Source organism: Pogonomyrmex barbatus, unplaced genomic scaffold (assembly GCF_055798465.1).
Source record: "Pogonomyrmex barbatus isolate J1 unplaced genomic scaffold, ASM5579846v1 scaffold9, whole genome shotgun sequence".
Taxonomy (NCBI): domain Eukaryota; kingdom Metazoa; phylum Arthropoda; class Insecta; order Hymenoptera; family Formicidae; genus Pogonomyrmex; species Pogonomyrmex barbatus.
In genome coordinates this window covers 7,435,166-7,450,435 of record NW_028297193.1, presented here as the reverse complement: position 1 = coordinate 7,450,435, position 15,270 = coordinate 7,435,166, and the positions used below count along the sequence as shown (strand labels likewise).

At 37.0% G+C, this 15,270-nt stretch overlaps 1 protein-coding gene across 5 annotated transcripts in view; it reads right to left on the bottom strand.

Moving 5' to 3' along the window:
* Positions 1–15,270, bottom strand: part of Vinc (vinculin) — a 162,715-nt gene that overhangs the window by 92,034 nt on the left and 55,411 nt on the right. For all 5 annotated transcript variants that reach the window (XM_089085083.1, XM_089085080.1, XM_089085082.1 and 2 more), the window contains 2 exons: positions 1,097–1,463; positions 516–944 (listed from right to left, as the gene is read on the bottom strand). In XM_089085083.1, coding sequence (XP_088941209.1) covers positions 516–944; positions 1,097–1,463 — 796 coding nt within the window. The remainder of the gene's footprint in view (positions 1–515; positions 945–1,096; positions 1,464–15,270) is intronic.

Sequence of the window (15,270 nt, the reverse complement as noted above, 5' to 3'; positions counted from 1 at the left end):
GTCATAATATTTTTTTACATAATAACATAACATAAACTCTCTCTCTCTTTTTTGAAAATATAATTTGTATTATTTGTAGAAATAATACAAAACATGTAATTTTTTAAGACTTTACTCCAATTTTTTAAAATGCAAAACAATTAAAAAAAAAGAATATAAATAAAAAGTTTTATTGAAAATAAATTAGTAAATGTTAGTGTAATGCGTACGCGTGCACACACATATACATATACACATAATAATAATAGCATATTAATAACAGCAACATATAGTACAATAAAAGTTAAAATTTTTGAATTTATGTAAATTTCAAAATAAGAGAAAGTAAGAGATCATTAAGCAAAGAGATTCTGCTCCTTTTTATCAATAAATCTATATTATTTATTTTTATTTCTATATTAAAATATAATTTAAAAAAATTTTATATTATATTACAATAAAATATAAAAGTTTATATGTGCTTATAGAAATAATCGAAGTGATCAAGTTGTGTTGTCAAGTAATAATATACGTACTGTTTTGAAGAACATCAGTAGCATGATTTACTCTTTGTATAAAGGTAGGATCTTCGCTATTGTCACTTTCTTGTTTCGCCACGAGTATAACTCGATTTGCAAGACGCGCAATAGATGCTGTATTATCGACCATTTTTTGTGGTAATGCCTTAGCAATTGCTTCTTCACACAGAAATGAATGCTTCTGCATTTGTTCTTCAGAAGTTCTAATAAAATCACCGCTATTGGTTGCCTCATCACATAATGCTCGTGCTCGTTGCATAGTTTCTGCGTATTGCTGTCGCAAATTTTCAAAATGCTCATCTGCAGCTTTACTATCCGAATAAGTCATACGAATTCGTCCAGCATTGATCAATTGCGGTGTTAAGGATTCCACTTGTGAAGCACTAGCGGCTAAAGCCTCAGCCAACTTCTTGTTTCCTCCACTTCCTATAACGATAAAAAAACTTAATCTTTAAAAAAAAGAGGATATATTTCTTAAAAGAAAAATATTGCCATATTAAACTATTATTAATCTTTAAATCTTTTTCTTTTTTTAAAAAATCAATGTGACAATTTTTGTAGAATTTTTTATTACATACCGCCAGCTGCAACCATCCTTGCAGTTTTTGCCGCTCTATTCGAAAATATTTGTAAAGCGCATGTCTTGTCATTGAAATTTTGATCACGTCCCGGTACGCCAATGGGAGTTAAAACAGCATCCGTAAATTGTTTTAAAGGCGTAGTAATGTCAATAAAATCCTCGACGACGCGAGATATGACAGCTTGTTGTATTCTATTCTTTAATTCATAGAGCTTGTGAGACAATTGCCGTGCAATCTCCTGAGCACGTGGCGTATTACCCTGATCATGGGCACAAAGGTCGGCTAATTGATGAGATAAATTGTCTACTTCGTCACACAATTGCAAAATTTCTGCTTTGTGTATACCCGGCAAGCCCTCGGCCACCTATTTTTCGAACATAAAGTAATATTAGTAAAAAAATGAAATTTTTAAGGAAGATAAATAATATATAGAGCACTGCAAGCATTGCAAATTTTCTTTTAACAAAAAGATCTTTGATAATTTTAAAATAGTAATATTATCAAAATGTATATTATCAAAAAATACAGAATGTTCTAACATAAGTATTTTGAATAATTCGTAAATGATGTGGTATGTGGTGTATGAAAAATTGTTATATTCTAAAAATTGCAATGATTTTGAGAGAATCATTACATAATATATACTACCGTTCAAAAGTTTGGAGTATCTTATATTTTTCGAGTAAATTAATCTTTTTTTACTAATACAATTATTTTATCGAAAATATTAATATAAATATATGAATATACATTATTTAGATAAAATATGATGAATAGAACAAGAAATGTTATTATTTATAGTAATATAATTAACAAGTAAAATAAATGGACGATTAAGGATTTGATGTTTAACTCTTAGAGACTTTTGAAAGTTATTTTGTATGCACTGTTCCGCGGCCATCCATCCGCTGCCAAGTGTCCAACCGACGATCCGTCGGGCAAAAGACATTTTATGCCATTTTAATCTATAGTCAATTAAACTCGCGAAATTAATTGCGAGACGACCATATTACTTGCGTGGGATGCGTCCCACGCCGCGCCACCAAACCTGGCCGAAGACCACCGAGCGTACACGAAGATAAGACGCGCTCTCGATTGCGAAAACAACATCCGAGTATCTCCGAAGCTCCCCGAAATACTCCGGAGATAAAAATATTGCTGATCTAATTAAAGCAGTGGTGGCGGCTTGATTATTGCTTACGATCCGATCCGAATCGCTCTGAACCCGACCGAATATCAGATCGTAGCAATATAAAAAGCCGTCCTATCAAATCAGATTTTCCTTGGATCGAGACTCGCTCCCACGAGCGGATCCGCGCTCCTAGAGACGAAGTTAAGCGAAAACCAAAGTAAGGGTGTCCCGCCGCCGCTAGGAGATTCCCGGCAAAAGCTAAAGCTCTTTCATTCGACTCGACCACCGCTTCCCGCAACCAAGAAGAACAACCACGAGTTGGGATGTTCCCCGCTCCGCCAGGATATTGGCATCCGGTTGCATCTGACAAATTTTGACCGAAAAATCTAAAGCAAATAGATTGGAGTAAGGGCAATCCGCCCGGGTGATCCCGGTCAATTGCATTCCAAAATCCGCGTGTACTTAAAGGCTTCTGAGCGGAAACGTATTGCTGTGGTGGAAATAACCCACCATCACCCGGGAACTCCCAGCCGATCCGCCCATCTCAGGAGATGTATATATACAGGATGTCCTAGAGCAATGGGGACTATTTTCGTGTGTAGAGCGGACTAAACTGAATCGAAAAGTCCTCTATCATTTTGCAATTTTCGTAATAGTTAATAAGTTATTAATTCTTAAAAATCATCGTATTAGCTCGGCCTACCGGCAAATTCAGGCGCGCGTGGAATTGTTTTCTTCAAGCGACAATAGCTAAACCAATATATTGCAAAAAACAATTCCTCGCACGCCCAACAACAATGATCGTCGGGTGAGAATATCTTATCGCGCGATTACATTTGCCAGTGGACTGGACTAATACGGTAATTTTTAAGAATTAATAACTTATTAACTATTGCGAAAATTGTAAAATGGTACAGAACTTTTCGACTCACAAGGGGAACACCAGGTGACTGATCGGGATATTTTGATATGCTTTATACGGGCTGTTCTTGAGCAAAAAAAAAAACTATACATGTCCGTTCTTGCCAATGGCCCATAGTTTCGAAGAAATTGATTTTTAAAAAAGTTAAGTTTAGTCGAGTGGGATGCTTTATATGTTTAATCATCATTATTAAGCAGCGGTAGCACAGGCGGTAAGGCGTTGGTTTTGTACGACGTAAATCGTGTGTTCAAATCCTGTCGCGTATATATTTTTTTTATTAAAAATTAGTTCGTATTTGTAATTATTTATTATTTGTAATTATTTTGTTACTGTAGATGTTTAAAAAATTATTTATTTAATTATATTTGTATATTTTTTGTAAATAAAGTGTTGTAGCCAAGCCTACAACCAATAATAAAAGTAGTCCGCATGGCAACAAAATTAGGTTGCACGAACCTCGAAAAGTCTTTCGAAAGATTACACAAATGTGTGATCGCCGAAATCGCGACCAGTCTTTCGAAAGACCGAAGAAATGCATCGCGAGAACATTGCGAAAAAGCTGATCAACAAATTCCTAAATTTGATGATCAAATCGAGCGTGATATTGATTGATCAATATCACGCAACCGATCGACGCAATCGATCAGAATGCTGACCGGGCATCGATCAGACTATATAACCGGCTATACAAGGCGGAATAGTCAGAGTCGGGAATCAATCAAACATTACGTGTCGTTCGGAATCGTTATTATAATTATCGCGCAAGATATTACACGAGCACAGCGAAGTTCACGCGAGCCGTACTATCAACGTCTCAGGTGACATACTCGGTCGACGGCCGCCAGAGTAACGCGATACGCGCCCGCCGACGTTTAACCGTGTGTAAAAGAAATAATATAAGCAATCCAAGAAATTGTGCAGTTGTTAAATAAATCAAGTATCCTAAAGAAAGTGTGTTAGTGATTTCAAGATTTCCTTCCATTCGTTCGATCCTGCTCGGAGTCCCAACTCCTTAGGCTTAACGGACCCGACTATCTCTAAAAATTAACGTTGTAGCCCATCCGGGGTACAACATTTTGGTGGCAGCGGTGGGATAGTCAAAACCATCCCCAAGAACAACTTGAGAGGATCATTGTTAATCAAGCCAGCAGAATCAAACTCGCAATAAGCAGAAAGAAATAAGACCTGCAGTAATAGACAGGCAGAAGAAACCAAATTCTCAATAAGCAGAAAAAATAAGACCTGCAGTAATAGACAGGCAGAAGAATCAAATTCTCAATAAGCAGAAAATACAAGACCTGTAGAAAACAGGCGGACGGAAAAGACCCCGTCAAAAAATAAGCCGCCTACGAAATTGTGTCAAGTGTACAGTGCAATATTAGTAGAGTGCCGACCTACGACAACGAGTGTCCAGTGGCAGCGGAGCAACGACCAGGGAGTCCACGAGCACCGAGAGCCAGCCAGCGCTGACCGTGTACAACGATACCAGGCAGCAAGGACGCTTCACCGACACGCACTACTACACGCAGCCAATTGACGCACCAGCACAAGCAGCGAACATGCGAGCGTATGCGATTTATCTACTAATGTAAGTCAAAGAAATTATATTTTGAAAAAGGCGAATGTCCGCAGCGAAGGACAACGTAGCAAATGCGACTTGGCCAAAATCTCGGTCAATAAATAATTCTGTAAACTTCCCGCATACTATCTCCGCGTTAAATACCGCGAGAAACGCATTAAAAGAAATACGCGATAACGTGCGCCGCGTACTACAATACGATAGTGACGAAGACGTCCACGTAATAACAGAACGCGAATTTCCATACGACGAAAAAGATTACAGCTTGCTCGAACCGAACGACACCGACTCTCACACTAACACACACATACAAGCGCGAAAAAACATACATACAAACCTACGAGACGGAAGCTTATTCAATTCTTTTAATATATATCAATCGCTAATAAACGAAATGGCTCACTCACCTGTCGAACAACAGAATGAAATCGACAACGAAATTTTACAATTACGACACTCGGTCGAGAGACATGGACCGCAAGAAAGTCGAACGAACCGCCGCGTCACAATCGACGCACCGCCCGATAACAGTCTCATTCGAGAATTAATGGACGAAATACGTGATCTCCGTGTGCAAGTCAACGGATTAAGACAACAAACACAATTGCCTATGGGCGAACGAACGAGAATATCTCAGGATTTTCTACCACACCCGTTAGATCTAACTTACGGACGTTCGTATCAAGATATACGAAACCAGCCGGGAAACGCACTGGCATTCCTCACACTGAAAGACGCGCGTAACATGATCCCAGAGATCGACGGCACGTCACGAGGACGCGTATACGAATTTCTAAACGCAAGTACGTACGCGATAAAAAATATACATCCCGCGGATGAACATTCTCTATTAGAAGCAATTCTTTGCACTAAATTCAAAGGCAAGGCCATGATGGATTTCCGTACGCGAGATATAATAAACTTTGAACAATTGAAACGAGAATTAGAAAAAGAATATTTGAGCAAACGAAGCACCGCACATTTGCAACTCGAATTCAACTCGCTCAAACAAAAAGCAAACGAGAATGCACAAGAATTCGGCAGACGAACCGAAAATATAGCCATGGAATTATACGAATCCATGGAAGAAGGAAAAAATCATACGGTCGAACAGCAACGCGCGATCTTAGAAAATATAAAAGAGCAGGCGCTCCACAATTACCAGAATGGTTTACACGAAGAAATTAAATTACTTGTACGATCGCAGCGATATCAAACAATACAGGAAGCAATCGCAGGAGCAACCGCGGAAGAAAAAACGCGAGGACCTAGCATGCGAACGCTAACCTATCGAAACCGGCCAGTATTTAAAACGCATACACCTAGTCCGCGTTGTGAAAAATGCGGAAAAATCGGTCATTACGGATACGATTGTAGGACTAGCCGTTTTTCAAATAGATATACTCTGCCTAAGCCAGAAAGGCAACCACGAATAAATACAGTAGAGAAACAGTGTAGCTATTGCAAAAAGATAGGACATTTACGGCACGAATGTTGGACATTAAATGGAAAACCGGAAAACAGCAAAATTTCCGGAAAAATTTTTTCGAATTCGCGAAGAGAAAATTCCGCGAAGAATTTTAAAAATAAAAAGAGCGAAACCGGCGAAGATAAATCGACCGTCCCGCGTCCCGCGTCAGAGTATCGCGTGGCACACGTCAAGGGGACACCGCTCGTTAACACTGGATTAAATGCAATCACATTACCGATTGCAGAAGCCAAAGGTAGAAAAATAAATTTCTTGTTTGATACAGGAGCATCAGCAACAATAATAAAACTGAAACATGTTTTAGACCACGTCCTAATCTATGAAGAAAAAACTAAGCTAACAGGCATAACAGGACATGAAATAATAACATTGGGCAAAACACATATTACGGTGCAACTGTCGCGAGAAAAGATACGACACCCCGTATACATAGTGCGAGATAATGCGCCAATGGAATATGATGCAATCCTAGGAGCAGATTTTATTTGGAAATACATGACTGCGTTCAATCCAAGAATAAATTTAGTACAATTTCAAAATACGAAATTCAGACTGTACCCATACAGGCGCGTAACCTTAGGGCCGCGCAGCGAAACAATCGTACAAGTCACGACTAACCAAAATATAATGGGATTGACAAAACCAGAGGAAATGATACCTGGAATTTTTATTGGATGTTGCCTAGTCGAACCACGAAATTATACGTGCCCAATAAGCATAATAAATATTACAGAAGAAGAAAAAATTGTGCAAGTACCACAAGTAATAATAGAAGAAATAAATACACAAGAAAAAATAATACAAGAATCTGTAAACGCAATACAGACAAAAAATAAAGAGACAAAATCAATAGCTCGAGAAGAGCAAATAAACAATTCCTTGCGCACAGAACATTTAAATGAAGAAGAACGAAAATCTATATTAAAATTATGTCACGAATACAATGACGTGTTCCACCTAGAAGGGGATACATTATCATGCACAACAAAGATTAAGCATGAAATATCTGTACGAACAGATTCATCACCAGTAAACGTACGACCTTACCGTTTACCGGAAAAACACAAAGACGAGGTAAATAAACAGATTCAAGAAATGTTGAAACAAGAAATTATCAGACCGAGCGTCAGCCAATGGAACGCACCACTATTAGTCGTGCCCAAAAAAACAGATGCGTCAGGAAAAACAAAATTACGAATTGTAATAGATTTCAGAAAATTAAACGATCTCACAATCGGAGATTCATTTCCGTTGCCCAATATAACGGATATACTTGATCAGCTGGGCAACGCAAAGTACTTCACGACACTGGATCTCGCATCAGGTTACCACCAGATATCAATGACGGAGCGAGATAAAAATAAAACAGCATTCTCTACACCACACGGTCATTATGAATTTAATAGAATGCCATTTGGTCTGAAAAACGCACCTGCAACCTTCCAACGATTAATGAATTCAATTTTAACAGGGTTGCAAGGAATTAAATGTCTAGTGTATCTGGACGATATTGTAATATACGGTCCTAGCTTAATAGAGCATAACAAAAGATTAAAATTAGTTCTCCAAAGACTAAGAGAGAACAATCTAAAGCTCCAACCGAACAAGTGCGAATTTTTAAGAAAAGAAGTGATTTATTTAGGACACATAATTACGGAAAATGGAATTTCGCCAGATCCACCAAAACTGCACGCCGTAAAAAATTTTCCTATGCCCAAAAAAGTAAAAGATGTGCAATCATTTATCGGATTAGCCGGATATTACCGAAAATTTATCGAAGATTTCTCACGAATAGCAAAACCTCTAACAAAACTCACAAAAAAGGGAGAGAAATTCGAATGGACCGAAAAACAGCAAAACGCATTTGATACATTAAAAAATAAATTAACGACGGCACCGATATTAAAATATCCAGACTTTACGAGAGAATTTCTCCTAACAACGGATGCATCGGACTATGCAATAGGAGCCGTCTTATCGCAAGGCGAGGTAGGTCAAGACCAACCCGTCGCGTACGCCAGCCGTGTACTATCGCGAGCAGAACAGAATTATAATACGACTGAAAAGGAATTACTCGCAATAGTATGGGCAGTAAAACATTTTAGACCTTATTTATACGGGACAAAATTTAAAATAATTACCGATCATAAACCGTTAATATGGTTATTTAACGTAACAGATCCCGGATCACGTTTAGTCAGATGGAGATTAAAATTGGAAGAATTCGATTACGAAATAATACATAAAGCTGGAAAAGCAAATGCTAACGCCGACGCATTGAGCCGTAACGTAGCAACAATAACAGAAGGGCAGCAAACTGACGACGTCGCGTCAGAAAAACAATATAAAGAAGAAGAAAAGAAACAAATATTATATGAATATCACAACGCACCTATAGGAGGGCACCAGGGCGTTGAACGAACAATAAATAGAATACGATTACACCACAACTGGCCAGGATTAAAAAGAGACGTTGAGCAATACATCTCAAAATGCGAATATTGCCAGAAAAATAAATTGCAACGACGCGCTAAAGCACCATTAATGATAACAGATACGCCAACAAAACCATTTGAGAAATGCGCGTTAGATATTGTAGGACCTTTGCCTATAACAACGATGGAAAACAAATATGTATTGACATTCCAGGACAGTTTAACAAAATTTAGCAAAGGAATACCAATACAAAATCAAGAGGCGACAACAGTAGCGAAAGAATTTGTCACAAAAATTATATTAGAATATGGAATTCCAGATAAAATATTGACCGACCAAGGAACAAATTTTACAAGCGAATTATTTAAGAATACGTGCAAATTACTAAAAATACACAAATTACAAACGACGGCCTATCATCCAGAAACAAACGGAGCACTCGAAAGATCACATCGGACATTAACCGAATATTTAAGACATTATATTAATAATGATCAGACAGACTGGGACGAATGGATACCGTATGCGATGTTCGCATATAATACGACACCGCACACCGCTACGGGATTCACGCCGTTCGAACTGGTATACGGGCACCAGGCACCACTACCTACGGCCCTAACTAGCTCACCGAAATCATCGTATACATACGATGATTATGCGCAAGAACTCCGTGAAAGAATACGAGCCGCGAATCAAATAGCAAAGGAAAATATAAAAGAAGAAAAACAAAAAGCCAAGGAAACATACGACAGGAAAACAAAAATACGCACGTTCGAAATAGGAGATAAAGTCCTACTACACGACGAAACAGTTCGGCGAGGGAGATCAAAAAAGCTAGACGCGTTATGGATCGGACCCTACACAATTCTAGAAAAACTAAGCGAATTAAACTATAAAGTAAAAATGGGCCGCCGAACGATAAACGTACACGCGAACCGAATCAAACCGTTCGTGGAAAATTAAAAAGGAAATAAAAAGAAAAAGCACACAATAAAATATAAAATAATATAAGAGAAACAAGAAAATAAAAATAAAAACATTGAGACTTACTGAAGAAGAATCTCAGCAGGAAAATAAGCCAACATCCACAGGTCCGAAAAATAATAATCCAAGAGTACGAAAACACTACACTACAGTACTACACTACACTAAATAACTACACTACAAACTAAAGTATGATAGTACGAGGCGTGCACCACATCAGGCCCCAGGACAGCGGTCCCTCGCCTGCACGGGATCGTCCGGGTCCTCCACCTCCTCGCCCTCCACCTCCTCGTCCTGAGCAGCTATTTCAACAGGATCGTCCGGGTCCTCCACCTCCTCGCCCTCCACCACCACATCGGCAAGTACGGCGTCGGGCATCGAAATAAGAAGCTCATATAGCTCCACGGACCAGGGCAGTTCGAAAATCCTGCCGGGAGCCTCATTGGTGACGAACCATATACATTCGTCACAAACATGCAACACACCATTACAATAAAAGCGGTTGACGATCATCAGCCACTCACGCACACGTCGGAAATGGGCCTGAGCGTCAGGCTGGCCCATAAATTCGTCAACGTCATCATCGTCAATCTCAACATCGAAGCCCTCGTCATCAGACGAGGCTTCCACCGCGGCATCGTCATCGAAAACTGGCGGAGCACGATTAAAATTCGCGTTGTGACCCATGATGTCACAAGGAAAGCACTTCGACAACTGACGAAATGCAGCCAGAGAGCTCATCGCAAAAATGAAATATTAGAAGGATCACACCGATATAATAAATAAGACACCAAGAGAAACGATATACGTCGTAAAAAAGCAAGCTAAACAGATTCACAGGAGAATCGTTTAACTAAGATAACAAATTCAGAATAAAGTAATATTACACCTGGGAACAGGATAAAAAAGAAAAAACGCCGAATTCGAGCATCAAAAAATTTTTCATGAGAAATAAGAATTTTTTTTAACATTGCAGAATAAGGATATGGATAATCAATGGAGAAGAAGAGAAAAAACTACCATTTGAGGTAGAAAACTTCAAGCATCACCCCGGAATATACTTCGAGGAAATAGGAAAACTAAACATAATCGAGTCGTTCTGGAAGATAATTATAAAAACAGATATTTCGCCAATTGAAAAGCGAACAGAACAAATAGAAGAATACATTCAAAAAACGCAAAATATATGCACAATGTTACACCTCACAAACAAGGGGTCATGTCAAAACTATAATGTCATAATTGAAAACAATTATCAACGTTTAAAACACTTAATAAAAAGAATAAACGTTCTGTATAAAACACGAGAGACAAAAACGAAACGAGGACTAATAGATGGAATAGGAACTATTGCCAAAACATTATTTGGAACAATGGACAATGAAGATAGAAAACTAATCAACGAGCAACTAAGTATCCTAGACAACAAACAAAAAACGACAGAGCACATAATAAGGAATCAAATCAAGATTATAAACGCGACAATAGCGCACATAAATAACCACGAGGAAATAATTCAGAATAACGAAAACATTTTAGCCAATGCAATCAAAAAATTAGAAATGACGTTAACAACAGAAATAAGTAACGAAAACATAAAAGAACACTTTATAATCACCAACGCAATACTTGCAGCAGTGACACAAAACGCGGAAGACACGCTAGAATACCTAACGGCGATAAAAAATGGAATATTACACCCACGACTAATACCGTTAGAAGAAATAATAAAAAGTCTTAAAGAAGCAATCACGCAAATACCACAAGGATCATATTTCCCATTTAAAATAAGGGAAGAGGATTGGCAGACAATAGAAAAAGTAACGACAATGAGCGCGCACTGCGACAAAACAAACGTATACACAATCCTACATTTCCCATTAATTACACTTCCGCTATATGAAATATTAAATGTAATACCACTACCGGTACCATACAAACAAAATATATCCGCATTAATTGAGACGAACAACCCATTAATCGCTTTGGATACTAACAGACACACGTACGCAAAACTAACTCACAAAAAATTAAAACAATGTAAACAAATAAATACAAATTACTTGTGCGAACAAATCTTTCCAATAAGAAATGTAAAAACCGACCCACTATGCGAAATAGATATATATACAGAAAATGACAACTGTTATAATAATTGTAAAACTAAGTATGTAACAATAAAAAATAGCATATGGATAGCCTTAAGCAATTCATATTCTTGGCTATATTCCACACCAGCGAAACAAACTATTACAATTTCATGCAAAAATAGTAAAGAAACGCGTACAACCATTACAAATACAGGAAAAATAACGTTGTCAGACAATTGCAAAATAGTCACAGCAGACGCGACAATAAAATCTACAAGCACCAATAAAGGAAAAGAAATAAAAACATATCTACCGAAATATAATATTACGCTACTAAGCGAAACGTTCAAGACAAATAAGACAGAGAAACTAAAATTAAAAGTTATACAAGACGCAACAGACCTGACAGAATTAACAAAGAAATTAAATGACATGAAAAACGAAATAAACAATAACGAGACACCCTTTTTTCAACAAAAACACTTTGTATATCCTGTATCAATTAGCAGCTCATTAATAATAGTCATTGTTATCGCAACAATAATAATTGTATTAAGGAAGAAAAAACAAAACGAAACAATAACGCACGCAATGTAAATCGCGCCGTTAGAATAAGCAAAAGTATTCGATTCTAAGCAAACGATTATACCAAAAAATGTACCGGGAAAAAACAAAAATTATGTAAGAAGCGAAAACCTCGTACCTCCGTTTTCTTTTAATAACAGGGGGGGGATGTTGTAGCCAAGCCTACAACCAATAATAAAAGTAGTCCGCATGGCAACAAAATTAGGTTGCACGAACCTCGAAAAGTCTTTCGAAAGATTACACAAATGTGTGATCGCCGAAATCGCGACCAGTCTTTCGAAAGACCGAAGAAATGCATCGCGAGAACATTGCGAAAAAGCTGATCAACAAATTCCTAAATTTGATGATCAAATCGAGCGTGATATTGATTGATCAATATCACGCAACCGATCGACGCAATCGATCAGAATGCTGACCGGGCATCGATCAGACTATATAACCGGCTATACAAGGCGGAATAGTCAGAGTCGGGAATCAATCAAACATTACGTGTCGTTCGGAATCGTTATTATAATTATCGCGCAAGATATTACACGAGCACAGCGAAGTTCACGCGAGCCGTACTATCAACGTCTCAGGTGACATACTCGGTCGACGGCCGCCAGAGTAACGCGATACGCGCCCGCCGACGTTTAACCGTGTGTAAAAGAAATAATATAAGCAATCCAAGAAATTGTGCAGTTGTTAAATAAATCAAGTATCCTAAAGAAAGTGTGTTAGTGATTTCAAGATTTCCTTCCATTCGTTCGATCCTGCTCGGAGTCCCAACTCCTTAGGCTTAACGGACCCGACTATCTCTAAAAATTAACGTTGTAGCCCATCCGGGGTACAACAAAAGTTTTTAGGTAGTTATTGTAATAATTTAAAAAATCTCTATAAAGAAATATTAATATCTTTATAAGTTTAATTTTAATTTAATGTTATTAATTTTAATTACTTTTTGATTGTAATAAAATTTCATAAATTTACAAATAAATAATTAAATACTCCTGTATGAAATAATTATTCCTAATCATCAATTTCATCAGAAATTATAACGGTCTTTATTACATTCTTATTTATGCGTCCGTAAAAAATTCAGTATATGAATTAGTATATTAATAAAAACAAAAATTAAAAATAAAAATAAAATAAAAATTCAAAATAAAAAGTGAAAACACAAACGTTATTTCGACCTTATATTAGATCCTCTTCAGTGCGGAAATGCGATAAGACATAAAGACAATTAACGAAATAATAGTTGTGAAAAGAATGTCAAGTATAAACAGTTAAAAACTTAAAGTTATGAGGCGACGCCTGATCGTGTTAGGCAACAACTGGTGTGCGCGCAAATAGTAGGGCCCAATATGTAATCTTGTACAGATTCGCGGATGTTTTCATTTTGCATATTGTGCATATCCGAGATATGTGTAATCGCTTCACCTCTAATTGCTATCAATCTCCCTCTTTTTTTAATTTTTAATACATATTTCATATTCAAACAGCGGACAATCCCCGATGTATAATGCCAATGAGCGTGGAAATTCATTAAGTGAGAAATGCGCTTCTCCTAGGTGTGAAGAAAATGTATTGATCACAATACCAGTTAACATATTTAAGAAGTTAAAATGTAGAAGATGGAATTGGTCTTAAATGAGTCTCGACGTTGTGAGATAGATAAACCATGCAGATACCTTGGAGACAATTCACGCAGTCAAATGTAAAAACGGATCGGCGCTACGAATAGTTGATCTCAGAAAGAAACTCACGAATGTGTCAAACAAAATTATTGTCGCTAAGAAAGATCGAAATTTTCAATTTAAAAGGAGGAATTCTGTGGAAAGAAGAGAATATGACTGAAAGCTGATAGGTTGAGGATGAGAAAGTAGCAATCGGGTAACAGATCCGTGTCACTTTATGTATTAATCCCCTGAGACTGTTTTTTAATGTGAATCATTTCGGAAACAATCCTTTTGTTATGACGGTTCTTTCTAGAACCGTTTAGAATCTTAATATTATCCCAATCAAACTCATGTTTAAAATTCATTCTGTGAATCGAAACCGAGGTGGAAAGCCATTAACTTTTTTGATGTCACGAATATGCTTGTTTATTCTCGTTTTGAGTTGTCGTTTGGTTTATCCGACATAGATAGCCACGTAATTCTTGCAATTGATCTTATAAACCACTTCCGGGCGTATCATCGGATCTAATAAGTCTTTGCCAGTTCTAATGAATCTATTCAAGGGATTCGTTAACCGATAACTTAATTTTAAGTTTTTCTAATTGTTGCGAAATTTTCAGATATGTCCCTGACGTATGGAATAAGAAAGAATGGCATGCGGGGGAACCGTAGACTTAAAGGCGTCAGAAGTTTCTTAAATTTAGTTATCTTAAATTTTTAAGACAATTAATAACAGAATCAAATATTTTACAAAATTGAATTCTGGGCATTAAGGCATTCTGGACATTAAGGCATATTTTATATTCAGAGGATAAAGTACGACATATGCATTCTGTCTTTTCTGTGATAAACGGAAACTAATACGATTTTTTCGGAAAAGTTTGTGGACAAACGAATGTACATTTACAAATAACGGAATGTTCAACAGACATAATAAACATATACGTGAAATATATATAGAAAATTCACGATTTAGAACAGTGCTCGGAATTAGTTACTCTTTTCGATCCGATTTCGAAGGCGACGCTTACTGCCTCTCCCACTATCGTTCGAAGCTCAACGACCGAGCCGCCGCACGCTTTCAGAAGCGTATATTAAAAAATGCGCCCAAATTGTACATTCCGCCAAACCATTATTAAAGCAATTTTTTTATTAAATTATTTTTATTTTTACAAACATGAAATTTTCATTTTATATATATTTCATATATTTTATGTGTTTTATGATATTTAATAATAATAAATACGTTATAATAAAATTATTACATAATAATTAAAATAATCAAAATTT